Consider the following 23371-nt stretch of genomic DNA (forward strand, 5'->3'; position numbering starts at 1 on the left):
TAGACTCTATTTCAAATGTTTCATTTCAACCCATAGGTTTGATGTTTTTTTTTATTTTTAATTTTTTTTTTAGGTTTGAAGGAAAGCTGTTGTTTTTTAGTTAATGTGAAATAAGCTTTTCGTGCACTAAAAATTGTTCAGGCTCTTTTAACTTTTAAATAATTCAACCAATTTTTTATTTTAAAACTTTGAAGTTAGCATATAAATAGTCCTCAGTGAAAAATGCATGCTTTGCTAAGACTTTAATTTTAAAAAAGGAAAGAAAAAGAGGGTATTTGACTGAAAACAACTATATGCACGAGTGCATTATGTTTTCCGGAAGGGTTAAGTGTGCGCCAAGTGTTCTATGTGTATGTATAAGCATGTGTGTGCATGGATATCTGCATGCAGAACCCTATCAATCAGTGTCTTTGTTAATTTCTACCAATCCAGAGACTTCAGTAAAGTTCCCCTCTCTCTGTAGATGCAGATTTCTGAAGGTGACACTGCATGTGTAAAAGTGGCTTGCTGGCTCAATTTTTTTTTTCTTATCCTTCACAGTGCTCTTAATTCCAGAAATTCATTGCTTGATGCTATCTCATCATCTATTGTTTCTTTATTGAATCTTATATTTTTGGTTAAGATTATGTAAAAAGGCTGTGGCAAGACAATTCTCACAGTATCTAGTGGCCTCTCATCTCTTTGACCCTTGTCTGTCTTGTTGCTGAGCTAAGTATGGCACAGACACTCCTGTTAGTGATAGATGAAGATCACATGTTCATGATGATGATATCAAATATGTCATCTACCTTGGATACTGTTAACTACATATTGGCATTGACTCATTTGCAAAACCACCACAGGAATGAATTGGGGCTGCTTTTGGGTGGTTTCAGTCTGACTTTGATGAGTGCTCTGCAGGTGGTGGTATACAATTGCTGTTCACTGAGGGCACTTCCATTTGAGTTTCTGACAGTTTCCTTCATCACCCCTCTTGCTTAATATTTACATGACTGTTGGAAGGATTAGTGAGAAGCATGGATTGAGTGTCTTCAGTATGTTGATGATGGAGCTTTATAGCTCTATCTTCACTGACTTGGCTGAAGCTATCAGTTGTGTTACTCAGTGTTTTGGGGGACAGTGTAGGTAGAAATCAGGGCTACCTGTCTGAGGCCCAATCCAGATAAGACTGAGATGATATGGTGGTGGGTTATGTTGGTCTTTCTGTAAGTATGTGGACATGCTTTTATTGTATGTAGAATAGTAAACATCCAAATAAAATAAATAGGGCTAGAGGTAACTGTAGTGATATTCTTCTCAGACTCTTGAAAATATCTAAAGAAAAGCATACTACTAACTGTTCACAACTTATTGTATACCTACTACAGTACTGTGCAGGACACAGCATTTTCTAGTGATTTGACCATATGCCTTGCCTTACCACTTTTACCTTGTGCAAATCACCTAACTTCTTCATCCTTAAGTTTCCTTATCTGTAAAGCAGAGGTACTATTACTTTATAGGGATGTTTTGAGATTTGTTTTAAAATTCATTGAACTCCTTGAATGAAACTTGCTGTAGAAGTGCACAATAAACATTATTATTAAGCATTCACTTGCTTAGAATTATGCAAAGTTAGTTAAACCTTATTTGTGAAAATCATTCTTTCTAAGAAAATTCACTTAATATTCTTGTTACATGCAGTCATATACAGAATTATATGGCAAAATACAGAAGTGGGTCTAAACTAAACTTTTTTTATGTGCATTAGTGTCTTAGTGTTTAATAATACATTCATGGTGGAATAGCTGATGATACATACAAGACCCTAATATTTAAAAAAAATATTTTTGGTGCCTTGAGGCCCTGATTCAGGATGGCACCTAAGCATGTTGTTGTCTTTTAAGCATGTTAGTAGTCCCATAGACTTCAGTGAGGCTACTTGTGAACTTAAAGTTGAGTTCAGGCTTTGTTCTTTGCTAACTTGGGACCTAGATTAGTTATCTTAATAGGTGGTCTGATTCCACACACCCTCCCCCCCCTCCGCCCCTCAGGGGTAGTGAGTTTTTGCAGCTCCCGCTGAGTTTAATGGTAGATAATGGTGACTTCTGAAATGCTAACTTTCGGCATATTTCCTTGAAAATTTTTGGTGTAAATTCTTTGACTTCCTAGATGACCTATTTTAAGATAAAAATATATATCATTAAGTGTATATCTGTTGAATAAGTGAACATACAAACTGTTAATAGACTCTGGGAAAGCCACCCACACTCATCATTGTCACAAATTTTCTCATGCTACTTTGCTTTTCTCAGCTTTTTTGGTGTCTGTTTCTGATTACACTGAGGCCTGGGCTACACTGTAGGGGGGGAAAGGGGTCGATCCAAGTTACACAACTTCAGCTATGTGAAAATGTAGCTGAAGTCGATGTACTTAGATCTACTTACTGTGGTGGCTTCACTACGGTGAGTTGACTCTGCCTGCGCCTCTTGCTGAGCTAAAGTACAGGAGTCGACGGAAGAGCACTCGGGGATCTAGACTAGACACGATAAATCAATCCCCGCTGGATCGATTGCTGCCCACCCATCTGGCTGGTAGTGAAGACATACCCTAAGGAGCTATGAAATACGTAGAACAGTAAAAACAGGGCAGCTTTTGTAAATGCAGATTACTGAAAAGTTTAAGAGGTGGCCTGTCAGATAATTTCCAAAATTAACCCACTCAAACTAAATAGAAATGATCTGGGAAGTATACTACTATTATAAGCTACTGCTTTTTGTTTATAACAGTCCACCAAATCTAATTTTGGACAGAAATATACATAATTCAGATTTTGAAAAATAGACTTATATTACATAAACATAAAATAAAGTATGAAACCCATGACCTTTATTTCAAATATAGGGGAATATTGCTTTTGATCTAATACTATTTTGAAATAACTCAAAATATAAATGACTGGTAAGCCAGAGTATTCAACAGAAATAAGTTACCCAGACATTTGTCAGTCGTATTATTTCAGTTGTTTTTGGTTTTCCAACAGGAGTTCCCCCTGCCATTCAATGCTCTGTACGTTGGATAAAGTATAAGACCTTTAAGTGACATACACTTGACAAGAAATGAGAGTTAGTAGTCAAGGAATTTATATCAAGAATAGAAGGAAGTAAGGACAACAGAAGACACAGCAGAAGAACCCACAATATTTCCCCTCCCTTTTTTTCTCCCAGCATATTTTGTCGATCCTCAATAAATTCATTATCTCTCCAGCCTTTTGACTAGATGTCTATTGTTTCCTTAATAAAGTGGCTGAATTCTGGTTTAAGAGATTGGCAGCCTATAATTTTACTATTAAATTTTTTCATCAAATATTTATAGGACAGAAGTAGACTTTTTGTGGGAGCTTGAAGTAGACACTTTAGATGGTTTGTTTGCTATTTGAGTGTGGGAAAATTGTTTGACTCCATTGTGTCTGTTGTGTCCAGATAACTTATATAATTTGTCTTTAAAATTTACATTGTGACATGTATTTACTCTTCAACGAGGAATATGTTTGGTGTCAAGCTTGGAACAATTGGTTGAATATTTAAAAAAAAAGTAGCAGCTTTGTAAATGAGAAGGAGCCTCTTTTTAAAAAAACATCAGAAGAGAGCTAATTGCTCTCACCAGTTTTGCATGCATTTTTGGATAGAATGCACTCTGGAGAATAGAGTGCAAGAATTAGTAATTTGTGAAAGTCGTTCAGTTGATTTTGCAATCTAATACACTTTATAGTCCCAGCCTGTTAAATGGAAGAGTTGGGTTGCTGGTGAGAGAGTGCCAGGTGACCCACTCTTTTTGTTTGACTTCCTGCTTCCTAATATATTTTTTTTATTAGTATTTTTTACGTAGGTATATTCTTGATGTACTCATGTTTATAATGGTCAGTAAGACTGTGTCTTCCCATGTTCACAGTCACTGTAGTGATTGTTTTCAGGCCCAAATTCAGCAAGGTACTTAAACATGTGCCTAGCTTTCAGCACGACTCATCCCATTGATGCCAATGGAACTACTCGTGTGCTTAAGTTAGTCATATGCTTAAGCGCTTGGGTGGATCAGGCCTCAGAGTAGCGTATAAATACATAAAGATTTGCCTATCCAAACAGAGTGAAATGTAACTGACCTTTATTTTAAAACAAATTACTTAGTTGTCAACTGAAGGACATGAGTTCTCTCAATCTACGGTCTTTGATCTTTGAGAGGTGGTGGTGGTCCAATGGATTGCAGTAGGAGTACTATTTTGTTCTTTGGAATGAAGAATTGGAAAGTGGTATCTTCATCGTTCAACCAGTATTTATAATTAACAGTCCCTTTTGATATGAGACATGATGGAGTAGTTGAATAAAATAAATATGTGAGATTTTAAGGAAAAGGTAGCTTCTTAAAGTTAAGCAGAGAAAAAACTAGTATTTTCAGTTCACTGCTTGGCCCAGGATTCTCAATATCAGCAATGATAACTGGCAAGACTTTGGTCAGCTTTTACTCTGTCTCAGTGTGACAAAATTCAGTAACATCAGAGGTATTGTGAGCTGTTCGTCTGCAGGCTTAAGAATACACAGCAGCAGTTTATACTAAGTTAATATTTTCAAGATTCATTGCAACCGTAAGGACTAAATATCATTTTTGTTGTTGTTTTGAAAAAAAGAAAAATGGATCTTGCAGAATTTAATGGCACTCACCAAGGAAAGCTCCCCTCTCTTCCCAGCAGAGTGGATTTTTTTATGCTCCCCTCATACACCAGTAATCAGAGTGTACCAAGAAAGTAAAATTCTGTGTTTCCATGATGCAGACAATGAGGGGAAAAACATGCAGGACCTGGACTAGTCTTTGAGAATGGAGCATAATAAGTAATTTCAGCTACAGTTAAGTTACATGTGGTATTTCACAAAAAGACTAGTGTAGGGTTTACTTGCCATGAGGAATCAGATTTTTCAAATGTTAGGTGTTAAAAATGTGCATGTAATTTCAGACTAATTTGAACTTGCAGTTGTGCGTGTGATTGTAATGGTCTTTTGTGTTCCATATGTACGTTAAAAATTGCCTCAGGGTTACTAATTCTGCCCAGCTCCATAGAGGCACTCTCCCATAGACTTCACAGAAAAGCAGAGACAGGATCATAGCCCAAGTGTGTGTCAAGATATAGTCTTTATCCAAAGGATGAGGTCAGGAGCAGAGAACAAAAAGGGAACTAGCAGAGAAGAGAATTCAGATATCCAAGATCCAATACTGCATCTTTCTACCATTGCTTACATATCAGAAGAACTTGGTCCCATTCAGCTACTGGTCCACTGTTTCTATAAGGGAGCAAAAGTGACCTCTGCTTCCCGCTGAGAAGCGTTAAGGAGGGAGGAGCTAAGAAGAGAGAGTGAGTGTTTGAGGAGGAACAGAGTATGGTGGAAAATGCAGGAAAAGAGAATAATCTGTTCTGGGGGTGAGAGGGAATGGGATGGGAAAAAAATATAAAGATTTAAAGAATAGGAAATACAAGCTTTGTCATTTTGCTTGTTTGGGTTTTTCTTGTTTTAAGATTTTTTTCAAAGAAAAGGAATTGAAGGAAAAGAAGAGAATGAAATAGGAAGGGGGAGGGGGAGGAAAATTAACTTTTAGGATGTGTGAATTTGTTCTCTACCAGATGGACACAAAAGAACAGGATACATTTCTTCTAATCACATCGGTCATTTTATGAAATAACGTTTAATAAGGCTAACATTTACGGGGGGCAGTACAATGGTAGTTGTGCTTTCAAATTTTAAAATGCTATCTGCATCCTCAAAGAAAGAACTTGGTAGAAACTACCATTGAGTACTGGATGGCAAAAATATGTTGCCAATTAAAATATTGTGTGAAAGTGTGCTCAACAGCAAAAGTAAAAGCAGTATGGTTTTGTATTGTATTTAATTTCAAGCTAGCATTATAAAGAAAAGAGATTGGATAATTCTGTTCAAATAAGTATAATAGATCTTAGAACTGTTAGAATGTGAAATAAGACACTAAATTGCAAAAAAAAACAAACCAACAACATTGTTTACTAAAAGGAAGACTGTTTGACTTTGCCCCCCTGTTAAGTCACCACATAAATCTTATAACACTTTTATTAATCTCTGCTTGTTCTGTCTCCATAAAGTCTCTTAAATTGAAAAAGTGGTGTAAAGTTAATTATGTGTAATAAGAATGATGTAGCATTTGTTTTACTTTTGAAATACCCAAGTTAAAAATATTCCAAATGTTGTTTTTTTAAAAGAGCTCTTCCATGGTGTATTAAACTGTGATAGCTAAGAGGCTATAAAAATTTAAATTTATTTCTTTTTTAGATTTGAGATATTGGCACCTGTCAATAAAAATGCTTTAAGTAAATATTGTCCTGATGTGAGTTCTAAATATGCCAGACCTTTTGACTGAGAAATATACTTCCTGAAACAAAGTACTTAAGTCAAGCTCATAGAAATGACATTTTTTTCCACTCATACAGAAAAGTTCTGTAGATTTTAATGGGATACTAGCTCAATTTGATAACCAAGACATTATTTTTATGTTGGTGGTTGTTTAGTGTGCTAAGGATGGTGATGTGGCTATAATCTTGTGTCTTAAATCACAGTTTGGCTTTTAATATAAAACCCCAAAGCAGTGAAGAGTATGGTTCTTGTTAGGTTTGGACACATCATTAAATTGTGAGGTATGTAATGGTCTGTAAAAAATCAAGCTGTTTTAGGGCTTACTAGTAAAGTTCAGTGACCCTATGTGCTTACAATTTGATTTGACTGTTTCATATGCCTTTCTCAAGCGTTCAGTGCACTGCTTAGAAATCACTTACGCTCTCAGCTGGGTCTGAGATTGTTTTTAAAGGGGGTTATCTACTGTAACTGTTAGAAAGCTACTTTTGTGTCATGACATCTACAGTGTGTTCTACCATATTGCAAAGGCACAAGCTATGAGTAGTTCTGAAGCCTATTTGTAAAGTTGCATTTGATGGATCAAGGTCAATAATTTATTTATCCAACAATGAACATGGCTAGCTAGCTCAAATATTATAGTTTCTTCATTTTAATGGGAGCTCTTCAGGTGATTCATTTACAAAACAAACCAACCAACTTTGGCACATAAGTGATGTGCATGAGACAGATTATTCACGGGGTGGGGGATAAGTTAGCTATGTTTGCTAGTATTAACTTGTTTAGAAATAGTAGGGTATCTGCCAAGTGTTTTTAAGAAAAGCTACAGATGTGGCCATAGAGGAAGAAAAAACAGGGACATGACAACTTGATTTAATAGATTGAGTTAGTTATTTGGAGGGACATAGTGTGGTGTGAGGGAGATAATTATTTTGTTTAGTTAAAGAAAGGGAGTGTTGCTGTGGATAACTTGAGTTATTTTTTAGTTCACATCATATTCTTGTAGTTGAATGATGGCTTGATTAGTGTGGTAGTCCATTTGTTGATACTTTTCATGATGTGGAATGGTTTTATTCTGCTTATGATATCTGAAGCAAAGGCTTTCAACTATTGAATTTATACAGTAATGGCCTGGCTCTTTCCTGTCTCTCTATCTATGCCACACTGCTGCAGCTATGGTCAGCAGAGGCACTTCAGTTGGAATCCCATAGTTATAAAAGGTGTTGGCAGGGCATCATTCTCTGTGAGTGCTACAAGAATCAGGAACTTACTGCTCCTCTTGGTATGAAATACCCTGTATTTTATGACCTTTTTTGGGCATGGAGCAAAACATATATTTGATAAGATTTTTTGAGAGCTGGAGGTATACTTCCTGAAATGACGACAGTTTGGAAATGAATTGGTTTTGTGGCTAGTTGGCTGGCTGAGAGAATTCTCTTTTGAATATTTATTTTACTGCTGGTTAGGATTTGTTGTAGTATTAATTATGTGTTAGGGTGCCCAGAGTCTTGTATAAGTGTCTTTATTATTTAAATCAAAACAAATATTTTATTTAATTCTTAATTGAGTACATACACACTCTGGATTTAAAGAACACTTACATCTTTCTGGCCCAAATTTTAGGCTTTGTTTAAAAAAAGGTTTTTAAAGTAGTGTACTTGGTTTTTATGTCACATAATTGTCTTTCTTGGGTTGCACAGGTTTAAATGATTGTGTCCTAGTAAGTAAAGTGTTGATGTATGAGACAGAATAGATTCCAACTTACTCAGCCTTAGCTAGGTTGGGTCTGCAGGAATACAAAGGATCTTACTGTGAATACACCAAAAAACAAAACAAAAAAACCTTATAAGTAAGATTCCATTTTTATACAGTCACTATTTAAAACTAGTGTCTTTGATAATTAATTACTCCTAATTCAAAACTATACTTTTCTCTTGGTCAAGTTCAAAGCCTACTAGTGTAGAGTATATTAGTTGGTAGATAATTGTAACTATAACTTTTTTTAGTTCCTTCATGAGGAGTAGAAATGTTTTTCTTTCCCCCCCTCAAATATGGCTAATCATTTATTATACATCTATATTCAGTTTGTTTTCAGTTCATTACTGTTTGTTCCCATTTAATACACACATAGCTAGAAATGTTAAATGCTTCAGTTTTTTTTAACCTAGTATATCCTGTACATTACCAATTCATCTGGAACTTGGCATGACATGAAAATAGGCAAGAAATATCAAGTCTCTGACCTGTGGCTAAAATGCCTTGCTTCAAAAATCTGGTGGTAGAGCATATGTATACTCTGCCACACAAAACCTGTTAAAAGAACAGTGGAGCAGCAGCTCTATAGAAAAGATAATGTGATCATTTAATTAAATTGTACAATAATGCATACATAGAAGAAGGCCAAATTGAGGTTGCACAGGCAACCTTAATTCTGGCATTTCCTAGCTTTTGAGTGTGAAATTGAAAAATGTTGTTTTTCAGATAGATTCTTTGTTTAATTTCCTACATTTTAAAAAAGCAAACTGAAAAAACAGATTCCATCATGTGACAACATACTGATACCCACATGGGTCAGCAGCAGTGTTGGGAATGTTTAGATTCACTGCACAGACCTTTGGCACTTGAACTAATAGAGTAACTGAAAGGAGTAACAATAGGAGTACTTGTGGCATCTTAGAGGGTATGTCTACACTACAGGATTATTCCGATTTTACATAAACTGGTTTTGTAAAACAGATTGTATAAAGTCGAGTGCACACGGCCACACTAAGCACAGTAATTCTGCCGTGTGCATCCATGTACTGAGGCTACTGTCGATTTGTGGAGCATTGCACTGTGGGTAGCTGTCCCGTAGCATTCCCATAGTTCCCGCAGTCTCCTCCACCCATTGGAATTCTGGGTTGAGATCCCAATGCATGATGGTGCAATAACAGTGTCGCGGGTGATTCTGGGTAAATGTCGTCACTCATTCCTTCCTCCGTGAAAGCAACGGCAGACAATCATTTCGCGCCCTTTTTCCCTCGATTTCCCTTGCAGACACCATAGCATGGCAACCATGGAGCCCTTTTTGCCTTTTGTCACTGTCACCATATGTTTACTGGATGCTGCTGACAGAGGCGGTACTGCAGCGCTACATAGCAGCATTCATTTGCCTTTGCAGGGTAGCAGAGACAGTTATCAGTCATTCTGTACCCTCTGCTGTGCCAGTGTAAATTGCGATAAGATGACGGTTATCAATCGTTCTGTACCGTCTGCTGCTGTCATGGGTGCTCCTGGCTGGCCTTTGCTGAGGTCGGCAGAGGGTGCAAAGACAAAAATGGGAATGACTCCCCGGGTCATTCCCTCCTTTATGTTTTATCTAAAAATAGTCAGTCCTGCCTAGAATATGGGGCAAATGTACTAGAGAACCAGAGAGCACAGCCACTCCATGTCAGATCCCACAGAAATGATGAGCTGCATGCCATTCCAGGGGGTGCCCCTGCAACAACTCCATCCTTTGCTTCCCTCCTCTCCCAACCTTCCTGGGCTACTGTTGTAGTGTTCCCCCATTTGTGTGATGAAGTAATAAAGAATGCAGGAATAAGAAACACTGACTTTTTAGTGAGATAAAATGAGGGGGAAGCAGCCTCCAGCTGCTATGATAGTCCAGGCAGGACATTAAACGGAGGTGGGGGGAGAGGAGCCCAGCATCCCGCTGCTAAGATAGTCCAGGCAGTACAGAATCTTTTCTTTAGACGTGAAGGGGGGGGAAGTGCCTGATGGAGCTCAGCCCCCAGTTGCTATGATAAAGACGGTTATCAGCCATTCTGTACCATCTGCCAGGAATGACCGGGAGTCATTCCTATTTTTACCCAGGCGCCCCTGGCCGACCTCACTTGAGGCCAGCCAGGAGCACTTACGTGATGATGACGAGGAAGGCTATCAGTCATTCTGAACTGTACCGTCTGCCACCGGGGAAGGGAGGGGAGAGGATGCTGTTGTTCAGTGCCGCAGCACCGCTTCTGCCAGCAGCATGCAGTAGACATACGGTGATATTGAAAAAAGTCAAGAAACGATTTTTTTCCCTTTTCTTTCACGGTGGGGAGAAGGGGTAAATTGACGAGCTATACTCTGAACCACCCCGGACAATGTGTTTGACCTACAGGCATTGGGAGCTCAGCCAAGAATGCAAATGCTTTTCAGAGACTACGGGGACTGTGGGATAGCTGGAGTCCTCAGTACCCCCTCCCTCCCTCCATTAGTGTCCATTTGATTCTTTGGCTTTCTGTTACGCTTATCATGCAACACTGTGCTGAGTCCCTGCTGTGGACTCTGTCTATCATAGCCTGGAGATTTTTTTCAAATGCTTTGGCATTTTGTCTTCTGTAACGGAGCTCTGATAGAACAGATTTGTTTCCCCATACAGCGATTAGATGCACTATCTCCCGTACGGTCCATGCTGGAGCTCTCTTTGGATTTGTGACTGCATTGCCACCCGTGCTGATCAGAGCTCCACACTGGGCAAACAGGAAATGAAATTCAAAAGTTCACGGGGCTTTTCCTGTCTACCTGGCCAGTGCATCCAAGTTCAGATTGCTTTCCAGAGCGGTCACAGTGATGCACTGTGGGATACCGCTCACAGGCCAATACCGTCGATTTGCGGCCACATTAACCCTAATCCGACATGGCAATACCGATTTCAGCGTTACTCCTCTCGTCGGGGAGGAGTACAGAAACCGGTTTAAAGAGCCCTTTATATCGATATTAAGGGCCTCGTTGTGTGGACGAGTGCAGGGTTAAATCGGTTTAACGCTGCTAAATTCAGTTTAAACGCGTAGTGTAGACCAGGCCAGAGACTAACAAATTTATTGTAGCATAAGCTTTAGATTGTCCTCCTCCATGAACGAACACTAGAAGGGTCGGGACACTGTGCCAGAGGGTTTCACAGATGTTTGCTGATAGTAGAGGAATGGTGAAACTCAAGAATCTTATATCGGGGGTAGCCATGTTAGTCTGTAGCCACAAAAACGAGTGCCACTGGACTCCTTGTTGTTTTCAGGAATCTCTTGGGTTCCATTCCCACTCTAGAGAGGAGTGTTCTCGGCTGGTCACAGACTCTTCTTCCCATTCTTCCAAGCATTACCCAAGCTATCTGTGGATCAGTCCAGTCTCTTTCCCACCTCTGGCTCCTTGTTCCCATCTCTCCCTTCTCAGGTTTCTCATTCCAATCCCAGTCTCCTTGCCCAACCAGGCCTGCTCTCACCCCTTGCCGGCATTTTATACAAAACGTATTTCATTGGACATCATTCCGCAAATAGAATTTTAGAATGTCTGTGTTCCTAAAATTCCTCAGCTAAGTGAGCTACTGCCACCTCCTTTGGTATTTAATAAGAGATGAGAGCCACAGTGGGCAAACAGGAATCAAGAAGCATTTTCCAGAAGTCCCTAAAAGTGAGGCCAACAGCAAAACCTTGCCACCTCATTATACTTGTGTAAGCAGTAGTAGAGTGTTTGTTTTCAGGATTTTCCAAATATCTTTGAAGATAGTAGCTTGGTATAATTTTTTTCTTGTCTACTGTATAACCATTTTTTTTATGGTTGGAGTATTTATATATGTGCTCTGTTTTTTCATACTTTCTCTTCTGTTCCCTTGAAGTGTTCCTCTGTCAGTCTAGAGCCACTTCTGCCTAAATCTTGCCAATTCCTATATGGGAGAGAAGTATATAAAAATGTCTCTTTTCTAGGCACTAGCTTTGGCCTTTTAAAATCCAGCACTGGAATTTAAATGCCAGTTTTCCTGCGTCCAGCAGCAAACTAACACCTTCAATAGTTTTTCTCATCTAATTGCTTTGAATATTTTTCTTGGGTTCCTCCTTTCTCTGCTGCCTTCACTCCTGGGTCCCATTCCACGCCTGTGGGACCCAGTTTCTGGTCAGCAGTTTCTTCTTCTCCATATTCATTCATAATCAGTGGTGGAATTCTTCAGTGAGCTGCAGCAGCAGTTGTGTATTGTCTGTTACAAGTTGCAAGCATTTCCCAGCTAAAGAGTAGTTTGAGTAGGGTTTGTCAATCTGCGGAGTCTCCAGATACAGTGGCCAGTTTGTTTGATCAGTCTCCCCAATATAGCTTAGTCTGCTTCCACTAGCATTCTTTCTACCTGCACTGATCTCCCATTCCTTGAAACAGCGGTGGCTCCAAACTGTATCCCAGACCCCATCAGGTTCCCTCCTGTTGTTGGAACAAATTTTCAGCCTGCCAGGTACAGCAATGCTGAGTCTTTAGTGGGACAGCGCAGTTCTCCAAGGTCAACAGCAAGCAGAAGATGCATGAGCTGTTCCTTTCCCTCCCCTGTATCTCAGCCTTCTGAGGAGACCTACCCGCCCCTCGCACTCTCTTTGTGGAAGCCTTACTCACCTATCTGATCTCCTTTGGGACTTCTGTGGCCTTCTTCAGTGGGTTCAAGAAAATTGCAACATTGATCCAAGAAATCTCTTTTCAGAAGAAGGTAAAATTGCATTCTTATGTTCTTCTCCTTTCCACAAAAAGCAAAATTCTTAGGAAGATAAAACAAGGCCTAGTGCACCAGGCTACTGCTATGGAGACAGATAATGTAGGCATACCCCAAAAAGGAATTCCTTCCAACTAAAGAAATCTGAAGAGAAACTGTCCTTTCCTATGCCAGAACATTGGGAAATATTTATGGATTTCTTGTAGTTATGCGGAGAGTGCAAGCGATCAGCATACCTTGTATAAGGTCTAGAAGGACGGTTATCCAGTTTGCCTTGATACACAAGCTGTCCTCTTAATAGCAAAGCTTTTAAAAGGGTAATTGTGCTAAAAGCACTATCTTTCACATACACTGAGCAGACTCTTAAGAGATGACAAGGCTTTCTGGATCTGACCTAAAATTCACTATGACCTGTGTACATCTAGGGTATATCTCTCTCCTTTATTCCAACAAGTCTCCACCCTGGTCAGATGCAAAAAAAAGAAAATCAAACCCCTCTATACCATCCAGAAGGGGCTTTTATTCTCCCTGTGTTTTGTTTATGGTAATTTGCGCATACCTGATAATAGATGCAAGTGGTATGACCTTACCTTGTAGAAGCTCTGACTTTTCATGAGCAGTCCTTAAGATGAATTAACAAATAAACCAAAGATGTTCTATTTTCTGAAAATAATTCATGTAACATAGCATTACATACACAGCAATTCAAAAATTTCAGATTGCCAAATGTTTTAGTAAAGTATATCTGGTTATTTTGGAAATGCATTCTGTTTACAGAGCCCTTACTGCAACAGGCCTCAATCCTGACTGGGCCTGCCTACCATCATACGAATAATGTTGCTTATGTACAATGGGGAAATAAGATTTTTTTATTTTGAAACTGAAATCTTTTTCCATACTAAAGTAATAGAACTTGGATTTTATTTTACTATTTGCAGCTGATTGATTTTTAACTAATAATTGGGACTTTTTTTGTTTTAAACCAGAAATTATGGAGAAGTCGGGTGAGGAAGGAATGCCTGATCTTGCTCAAGTAATGCGCATTTTATCTGCAGAGAATATCCCAAATTTACCACCTGGGGGTGGTCTAGCGGGCAAGTAAGTACAGTGCTGGAACAATTTATGGCTTTTAGTAATTTATAATTTTGACTACAAATACAAGTACAACATGTTTCTTCATTAACTGAAGACTTGATTATCTTTAGTAAAGAAGATGTACAAACTTAAGTTACTAAAACATTTAGCATTGCTCAGTTTTTCATATATTAAACTAGTTCACTGTCTGCACTACAGAAAATACAGGCAATACTTTCTATTCTCCCACTACCAGCCCCCAGCTCCATCCCAAATAGGGAAGAAAATAGACTATTTTGATACTTAACATATTGGTTTACCATCCCATACAATTACATTTAAAGATATAAAATTTGACATATTTGGATTTTTAGTTCTTTATATTTGTTCACTATTTATAGAAAGTGATAAAATCGAAAATTGAGCAATATTCATGCTACTCTGAATTTTTGGTCTCAGGGCCCAACGTGTACTTGGGTCAGTGCCAGCGTTACGCTCTTCGAAGAAAAATTGCACCCATTTTGTTTAACATGTCAGCCTGAAAGTTTGAAAGGTAGAAAGCACTTTTCAGTATTAAAATTGTGAAATGTTTTTTAAAATGATGTTTTAGGAAAAATTGAGGTAAACCTGTGGTGGGACACTAGTTTTTTTGCAAGCCTATAGATGGGACACCAGGTTTTTTGCTAATGATTTGTTTGTGTCACTCACTGGCAGTATGAGCCCAAGAGAGAATTTTAGTGAACTGTTGTTTTGGTTGTTTAAGCCATTATTAAGCCAAGGTACAGACCTGTTTAAAATCTTCTACATTGGGATTCCCATACATGGTGTCATTTCCCAGTATAAGACTCAAAAGTACCAATTTTAAAATATCTATTTTCACATTTCACAGTTTGTTTATGGTAAGAATTGCTGCTCACCTTAGGAATTCTTAGACTGCTGGGCTTAGCTGAAAGTATGGATGTAAAACTTGGAACATTCTGCATGTACATGGTGGGAATTTATGAAATGTTCAAGCAACTCTGAAGATATAGCGGGATAAAAACCTGAGAGGAGAGGAGGGCTGGGAAGCAAAAATTCAGAAGAGGAAAACCTTGGTCGCATACAAACCTAAGCCTTGAAAAATCCTTCGTTACCATTAGCTGAACTCTTTATATGCAAAGTAGACAAACAGAAGTTTAGACATGAAATATTTCTTCGTTTGTCTGGTAGGATGTTCAAATGTATTTGGCATTTCGCTGCTATATTACAGGGTTTTTTTTGTTTTTTGTTTTTTTTCTTCATTTTTAGGCGTAATATTATAGAAGCTGTGTATAACAGGCTGAATCCACACAGAGAGAATGATGGGGTAAGTTTTACTTTGGGGTCTTAGACTTCACTAATAATGAGGAAACCATAGTATTTCAATGCAGGTGGGGTACAGAACAAAATTTAAGTAACCTGTATTTAAATATTTGATATATATTTGCATGTATATCATTGTTCAAGAACTTTATTGTTAAAGGGACAGTGATGTTGTGTGTGATACCCAATTCTGAAGAATTAATTTTTAATATAAATGTCTGCTTCTGCTTTTCATTCAAGACCATGGAGCCACAATATGGGAACGTACTTTAGGAGCTGTTGGTAGTTTACTTACTTCAAAGCCAGAGTACATTTAATGAGATTGTAATTTTGTTACGTGTCCTGTACTTGAAAATCTAGTGTCAAATTCTGTGTCCTTGTAAGAATCGTATTTATGTAGAAAATTTCTGTTGAGTGTGCACTAAGTGAAAAGGGTTTTGGTAGTGATATTAGCATGTTGCACATATGATTCCAGTGAATTTTAGTGTATTTCAGTTTTGAAGATCTTTTGTGAAATCGCTTAGAACTAGTATAATTTACACTTGAATGAAAGTAACAAGTTCTTTGTTCATCCTGATTTAATTTTTTTAATGAATTATTTACACCTATCTGTTCAACTCCTGAACACGTGAGCTTTCGAATCTTTAAACATTCAATTAGACAAAAAAAAGTTCAACACTATGAAATATAGTGGGTTGCAATAACTGTTTAAATTACTACATTACTGGATTGAGTAAGGAATAAATGTGAAATTTATAATTTACACTTTTTTAACATCTGTTTTACAAAGTAACTGTCACAGCCATTCCATGTCAGTCAGCTCCATAGTGACAGATTGGTTTAGAGACTTGTATAGGAGACTAACACAATTTTTTGACTTGTTTAGATAGCCTTTTAAAAGTTACTGATAATTTCTCATTGCTTAGCGAAATGTTGACTCTTATCCATAGTTCACTTCCTAAGCTAATTTGTAAAGCTACTACTCTGTTCTCTAAATGGTCCCCAGGAACCATGCATGCTGAGATGCCTAAAAAAAATTCAGTCAGCAAGTGAAAGCTCTGGTGAGAGGGTAGATAGGGATGTCAGATTTTATTTATTTATTTTAACTACTTTGAAATTATTCTGAATCTAACTGTGCATATAACTAGCCTCTGTAATTATATGATCTTATTGTTATCACTGTCTTTCTCGCCTCACTCCATCTACTTCCCTTCTGTTGGCTGTTAGCTTGATATGTTGTGTTGTCTTAAGAGTGCATGTGCAATTGCAATGTTGGCAGCTGTATGCCAGCAATAAAGTTACTGTAAAACTTTCTAGTGTAAATGTGGCCTTAGATTGCAAGCTCTTCAAGGCAGGACCTATCTTTCTGTGTGTCTTTATAGAGACTAGCATAGTTGGGGGCCTTGATTCTGATTTGGGCCTTTGTGTGCTATCGCAATACAGATAAATAGCTAATGCTTTCATTGTCGTGTCTGTCTTTTTAAAAATTAAAATTTGTTGTTTATATTATGTTTTTTGTCTTAGATCATAAAGGTTAGAGTTAAATTTTACATCCTTAACCCTTTCAAACTGTGCCACAGTTCCTCCCAAAATAAACCAGCATGCTTCCAAATGTCTCAGCTGTCTTCATATCCTCAAACATCTGTGTTTCCTTAGTAACTCTGCATCCTCCCAACCCACCATGACTCCTAACAGTTGGAATACTAGATTTTTGTCTCTGCCTCAGTGTCTTTTTACCCATTTCCAAAAATGAAAATGCTTAAGATTAGTTAAAGCACCCTATTCAGAACATTTGCAATGAAAATAAAAAATCTGGTTTCTCTGTCAGATAATTATAAATGCCTGCTGGTGCTGCAGCATATTTGTGACAAAGAAAGACTTTCAAAAGAAAACACAAAGGACCAAATTGTTATAATTTGTGTAGCTCCACAAAGGCAAAAACCAGAGTAAACAAATATGATAAGCATTCTCTCAGCTACTGATGAATCTCAAGAAATGTCTTGGACTTGCTTCATCAGTTCTTAAATATTATCTATTTGTATTTTATTAAACTAATTGGTTAATTCTTACACAAATTCAGGTCTGGTGGGCATAGTAAAAACAAAGGGAGGGCAGGCTTACTATTAAAGGTTATATTTACATTGAATACTTTATTATCCCCAAACTGTGGACAATAGAGTGCAATGCACTTTTTGAGCTATATAAATATAATGCTCTTTTCTGCTAGAATTGAATAAAATCCCTATATTAAGGGAAATCTCTGTGATCTTTGAGTATTGGAGGACCAAGAGGTCACGTAGACCTGGAACTGCAGTTTAATGCATCAGCCACACTAGGTAAAGGATAGAGTTTGATTCTCTGATAGGAGTATCTACTTCATTTGGCAACAGCATTATTTCCCTTCTCTGTCCTCGTCTCATATGTCCCAGAAGGGCTTAAAGGGAGGAGAAAACATAGTGCTGCCATTGGACAACAGAGCTGACACCTCTTTGTAGTACCCCAGTAGATGAAAGGTACTTTCCTTTCTCCGTAAGAGAGGCTGAGCGTAGTAGTTCATGTGCTGTGTTGAACCTGATAGTCTAGGTCAGTGTTTGGCAACCTTTTTGATACCAGGGACAGGCTTACTGCCTTACTAAACTGTTTCAGGCAGGGACCAACTCTGGTCCGTGGACCAGTCCTTGAGAAACACTGCTCTAGGTCACTGCTAAACTCGCCCCCCTAGCCCCTGGACTTTCCTTCAGTCTCCTGAGCTTGATGCTTAGAGAAAAAAACTGAAGAAGGAATAATTCCATTATTAGTTAAAATGCTTCTGTTCTTCTTTGTGTTGTGATAGCATAACTGGAGTACCCCTATAAACCTGCATTCAAGCAGATACCAAAGGAAAGGGCTGGATACATACAACACACCCAGTTAGTGGTGGCTTGTAAAGTGTGTTTCAAAATGAAATATCACAATGCTCCTAGTGTACGTGATGTTATAGCAAAAGCAGAGCTTTATATTAAAAATTGTGAGCCAGATCCACAGCGAGTATTAATTTGCACAATCTGGAGCTGCATTGATTTTTACGTTGCTGAGAGTCTTACCCTATTTTGGTGAACTGTATTCTTACATAGACTAAGAAGAATATGCAATGTTGTTGTAACAATCTTTGAAACACCTTACTTATGGCAACATTCAGAAATCTTCAGTCATTCATTTAGTGATGCGTAATATATTTACCGACATTCCTTATAATTAATTTATACAGTATTGATAAAGTCGTCATATATAGATATGATTTGCACTGCATATTTTTAATGTAGGGTAAACAAAATATATGGTGTGGGATAAAACCTGAACTGATGAAATCATAAAGTAAAAGATATTTATATGAATTTTGCATTTGAGCAGATGTCTAGGTTGTAACAATATACTGCAGTGTGAACAGCTTAAATAAAAAAAGTATCAGGGGGTAGCCTAGTTAGTCTGGATCTGTAAAAGCAGCAAAGAATCCTGTGGCATCTTATAGACTAACAGACGTTTTGGAGCATGAGCTTTCGTGGGTGAATACATGCATCTGACGAAGTGGGTATTCACCCATGAAAGCTCATGCTCCAAAATGTATGTTAGTCTATAAGGTGCCACAGAATTCTTTGCTGCTTTTAAATAAAAAAAGTAATCTTCATTTGATGACAAATGAACTTTATCGCTTGATGATCAAGAATTTTCAGAAAGCATCTTTTATAAATTATTTTTTTCAGAATACAAATGTTTCTATATTTTTCACAGCGATAAAGGCTTTTATTTAAATTGTAGTCAAGCTCAAGAATTTTGTCCTTGGGTCTCGTGCACTTTCTTGTGGTAACTATTTAATTTCTCAAATATATTTCTGTTAAATAATGACTTAAGAGCAAATCCTTAACACAGTGCACAGCCTATATATCAGGGGTCGGCAACCTTTCAGAAGTGGCGTGCCGAGTCTTCATTTATTCACTCTAATTTGAGGTTTCGCGTGCCAGTAATATGTTTTAACATTTTAGAAGGTCTCTTTCTAAGTCTATAATATATAACTAAACTGTTGTTGTATGTAAAGTAAATAAGGTTTTTAAAATGTGTAAGAAGCTTCATTTAAAATTAAATTAAAATGCAGAGCCCCCCAGATTGGTGGCCAGGACCTGGGCAGTGTGAGTGCCGCTGAAAATCAGCTCGTTTGCCGCCTTTGTCATCCGTGCCATAGGTTGCCTAACCCTGCTATATATGCTTACACTGTACTGGAAGAGATCTGTGGAGGAAGGAATCCTCCCTATAATGTTGCAGCATTGTTTTGTGGGTGGTATTGGAGCCTCTGAGATGGACTCCTGTGCACTGTTACTTGGTGTGGAGTGGAGTAGTTGGGACCCCGGCTCATCTGGGGATTGGTCCTGCTTTGAGCAGGGGGTTGGACTAGGTGACCTCCTGAGGTCCCTTCCAACCCTGATATTCTATGATTCTATGATCACTGATCCCTAGGGGCATGCTTGGTTACCAGGAACCCTTGAGTAGCATTCTTGTGTAGTAATTTCACCATTTCTGTTGTGGACAAGGATCTCCATAGATAGGAAGGTGGAGAGAAGATCTGCTCCTTAATAGCGCTATAAATGTATGTGATGTTGTACAGTAATCAGTACCCAACATGTAATAGGCCCTTGCACCAAAAGGTTTGCAGTCTAAACGAATAGTGTAATGCATTTTTGCTAACTTGCATTTGATTTTCTTAATGCTGTAGCTGAAGGATTTAAAATGGAAACAACTTATAAAAATTATTTTAAGAGGGTTACAATACTACTAGAAAAAATCATTAGAGGCTAGCTAAAATGTAATAGGAAGAGTTATTTTATTTTATTAATTAAAAAAAGAGGTTGGATTGTTCTCAGATATTGGAGGTTTTTTGTAGTTTTTTTTTTCAGTGGCTGTATTTTTAGTAGTTCTTCATACATTCACTGTACTGATTAGAGACCAGTATACAGTAGGTTGATGTAGCTACAGCATTCTGGGGTGTGAAAAAGCCACACCTGAGTGCCATAGTTATCCCTGGTGTAGATGCAGCTAGATTGATTGAAGAGTGCGTCTGTCAGCCCACCTTACCATCACTTGGGTAGGTGGTATTCCTAATGAAAAACTTCTTCCATCACTGTAGACTTTATTCACTATGGGGTTATGCTAACATAGCTATTGCACTGTAGCTGTGTTACCCTAGTCCCTTGTTGTAGCCATGGCTTGAGACATTGCAGCTCCCCTTGAATGCAGAAGTCTGAACTGTCAGTACTAGCCACCTTGGAAAAGTGTTTCAAATTTCACAGGACAGGAAACCTCAGTGGAGTTTCAAATATTAACATTTTATGTTCTCTGAAATAAAGAAATTTTACAGTTTTATATTCAATAACAAATTTTGAAAATGACACCCACATTTTAAAACCAAGTTATTCTGATTATTGGAATTGAAGGTTAGAGAAAAGAGATGTTATGGCAGCCAATATTTTCATGACCCCCCTAGAATTAGATACTGTTTGACATTTGTAAGGTTAGAATTCCAAGTTTTCAGATAGCTTACAATGTTGATTACAACTCTGAAAGATCTCAAGAATAGGGGCCACTAAAATCAGATCAGAATTGAAGGAGGCAGTGGGAAAGCGTAAGTGGCAATCAGGATGATTTGCCTATAATATCTTTTGTAGTGAGAATCACCAGTCTTACAGTGATATCTAGCTACTATTTCTAGCATGATCGTTAGTGAGGCATCAATAATTAAAATATCTTCTGGTCCCTCAAAGCAACAGAGCTGTTTTGGCACTGATCAGGAACTTAAAATAGCCAGTTTGGACCTCAGAGCCATGCAACTTTTTCTCCGGGCAAAAGCACACTAAACACCGTCACACAGACTAACAAGAGGGTTTTTTTGTTTGCTTTACCCATTTGGTTGAAGTAGTCTACAGTGCTTCTGCAGCTTGAGGGGGAGTATTCCTTCCCACATCATAGGCTACAATTCGAGATGGGTGCCTAAATTTAGGTTGTTGGATTTGGCTTTAGCTAGATATTCTGGATATCCATTTTCCTGACAGCAGCTTGGGAAGAAAAATTGCTAGATCATTGGAGTTTTTGTGAAACAATATCTTTGTGATGCTGATTGGCAATAGCTTGGCCTTCTACCTTCTGCATTGTACACATAAAGAAAATCAGATTTCAAGTGTTAATACTTATACTACAGCATACATTATTGGCAGTAAACATTTTTAATTAAGCTGTTCACATCAGGTGTATATTGCTACTGAATCAGTAGTACTTTACATTTTAAAATATTAACTCAATAGTTAGTGTAAATTTAAATGGCCAAGTTCTTCACTCTTTGGCTTCCACTGAAGTCAATGACTGCCAGACATCTATGTGCATCAAAGGACATAGTTTGAACTAAGGACCGATTTATTCTGGGGTCATCTTTTTTATATTGTTCTTTGTGCCTCACATAAAGTAGATTGAAATGTTTGTCAATACTGGAAGTCTTAATAGAAACAATTTAAATACAAGGCATTTTCTTAAATGCCCATTCTAAAATAAACGTGAATCAAATAACTTAATTTTAGGATGCATGTTGTTAACTTGAAGTATTTTTATATATGCATAGGAGGGCATAAAGTTCAGATCTTTTCCTCAATCAGAAATGACTTTTTATATAATGTATTTTAAAATATATGTATCATTCTAAAATATCCTAGTGTAACTGCTGATTTTGGGGTCTTGAATCTTAAAAAAAGGACCCTGGCGAACCTGAGGAAAGTGGAACACAGGGGAAATTGGTGGAAGCTCTCAGGCAAATGAGAATTAATCATAGGGGCAACTACCGCCACCTTCTGGAGGAGATGCTGACTAGTTACAGGCTAGCTAAAATACAGGGAGAAGAGTGCACTGCTGAACCAGCTACAGCATCTACTTCTGATAATCTTGCTGGACCCAGTGACCCAGTGGCAGACACCCAAACAGAATCTGAGAATCATCTTGCTGAAATGCAGAGCTCTAATGAAGATTCAGGGAGAAATGAGATGAGTGATAAACAGGTGTAATGTCTTTGTGTTGCACATAGCTGATTTGATAGCTTGACCTAGCTGTTCTAATGTATTCATATGTCAGCACATTGTTGCATCAGTTCTAGAAAGTTAGTTTGTTTGTACCTACATTTATATGTACAGACTTTTTATATGAAAAGTCATTCTTTTTTGAGTAATTTAAAAGTTACTATTTACTGTAGTTTGGATTAATAAACAAAATGTAATTAAATTTTATATTATGTGTAGCAGGAAACAAGACATCTACATTACTGGTAGTTGGTTGTCTTAAGGTTTTACTTTTTTAAAACCCTGTGACACCAGCAATAGGGATTTTTGACAAATGCAAAGCAAGTTTTTCTTTGTGTTGTAAGCGCATTCCTAGTGAATGCTGAATTTTAATACTTTACATTACATATATTGGCATCTTAATCAAATACATCTTTTTATTCAAATTTCTGAATTGAATTATTTCACAGCATACTATCCGACATATTGCATGTTTGTTTGAATTGTATATAGTTCACATTATCATAGTTACAAAAATAATTTTTCACTTGTTTTAGGATTTATGCCACTCTCTTTTTTTCCTCCATGTATGGTCCTTTCAATTTAGATTGTCTCTTCTGTTCAGTGTGAATATCTTACTTATTTTCTCGAACTGTATCCTTCACTATTCCATAGGTTATAGCATAATGTATATCAGACAATAATATGTACTTAGAATTAGTGTTTAGTGTGAAGCTCTAAAAATTTGTTTAAATCCAAATAAAAAATATGATGTGGAATAATATCTGTATGCATATTGACTTTTTTTAAGTAATTTTGTTGATGATGTGCTATCTCAAGCTTTTTGAAAGTTCATTTGAAATACTAATTATCTAGTCATGGTTTGGAAATATTTGTAGCTACTGTTAATAACAGACAACAAGGATCCTGACAGTGTTTATTAAACTAGCTATTCACACAAATATTCTGGGAGTTTTTATTATCATAACTGTTATCTGTGT

General features: G+C 37.5%; 1 protein-coding gene across 8 annotated transcripts in view; it reads left to right on the forward strand.

Annotated features, from left to right (window-relative positions):
• PPM1B (protein phosphatase, Mg2+/Mn2+ dependent 1B) overlaps window positions 1-23371 on the forward strand; it is a 111318-nt gene that overhangs the window by 85267 nt on the left and 2680 nt on the right. For 7 of the 8 annotated variants that reach the window (XM_030557668.1, XM_030557667.1, XM_030557673.1 and 4 more), the window contains 3 exons: window positions 13878-13989; window positions 15253-15310; window positions 22074-23154. In XM_030557668.1, coding sequence (XP_030413528.1) covers window positions 13878-13989; window positions 15253-15310; window positions 22074-22379 — 476 coding nt within the window. In that variant the 3' untranslated portion in view covers window positions 22380-23154. Of the gene's footprint in view, window positions 1-13877; window positions 13990-15252; window positions 15311-22073; window positions 23155-23371 lie in introns of those variants that run through there. The other variant, XM_030557672.1, reaches the window with a different exon arrangement.

This window comes from Gopherus evgoodei, chromosome 3 (assembly GCF_007399415.2).
Source record: "Gopherus evgoodei ecotype Sinaloan lineage chromosome 3, rGopEvg1_v1.p, whole genome shotgun sequence".
In the NCBI taxonomy this organism is placed as follows: domain Eukaryota; kingdom Metazoa; phylum Chordata; order Testudines; family Testudinidae; genus Gopherus; species Gopherus evgoodei.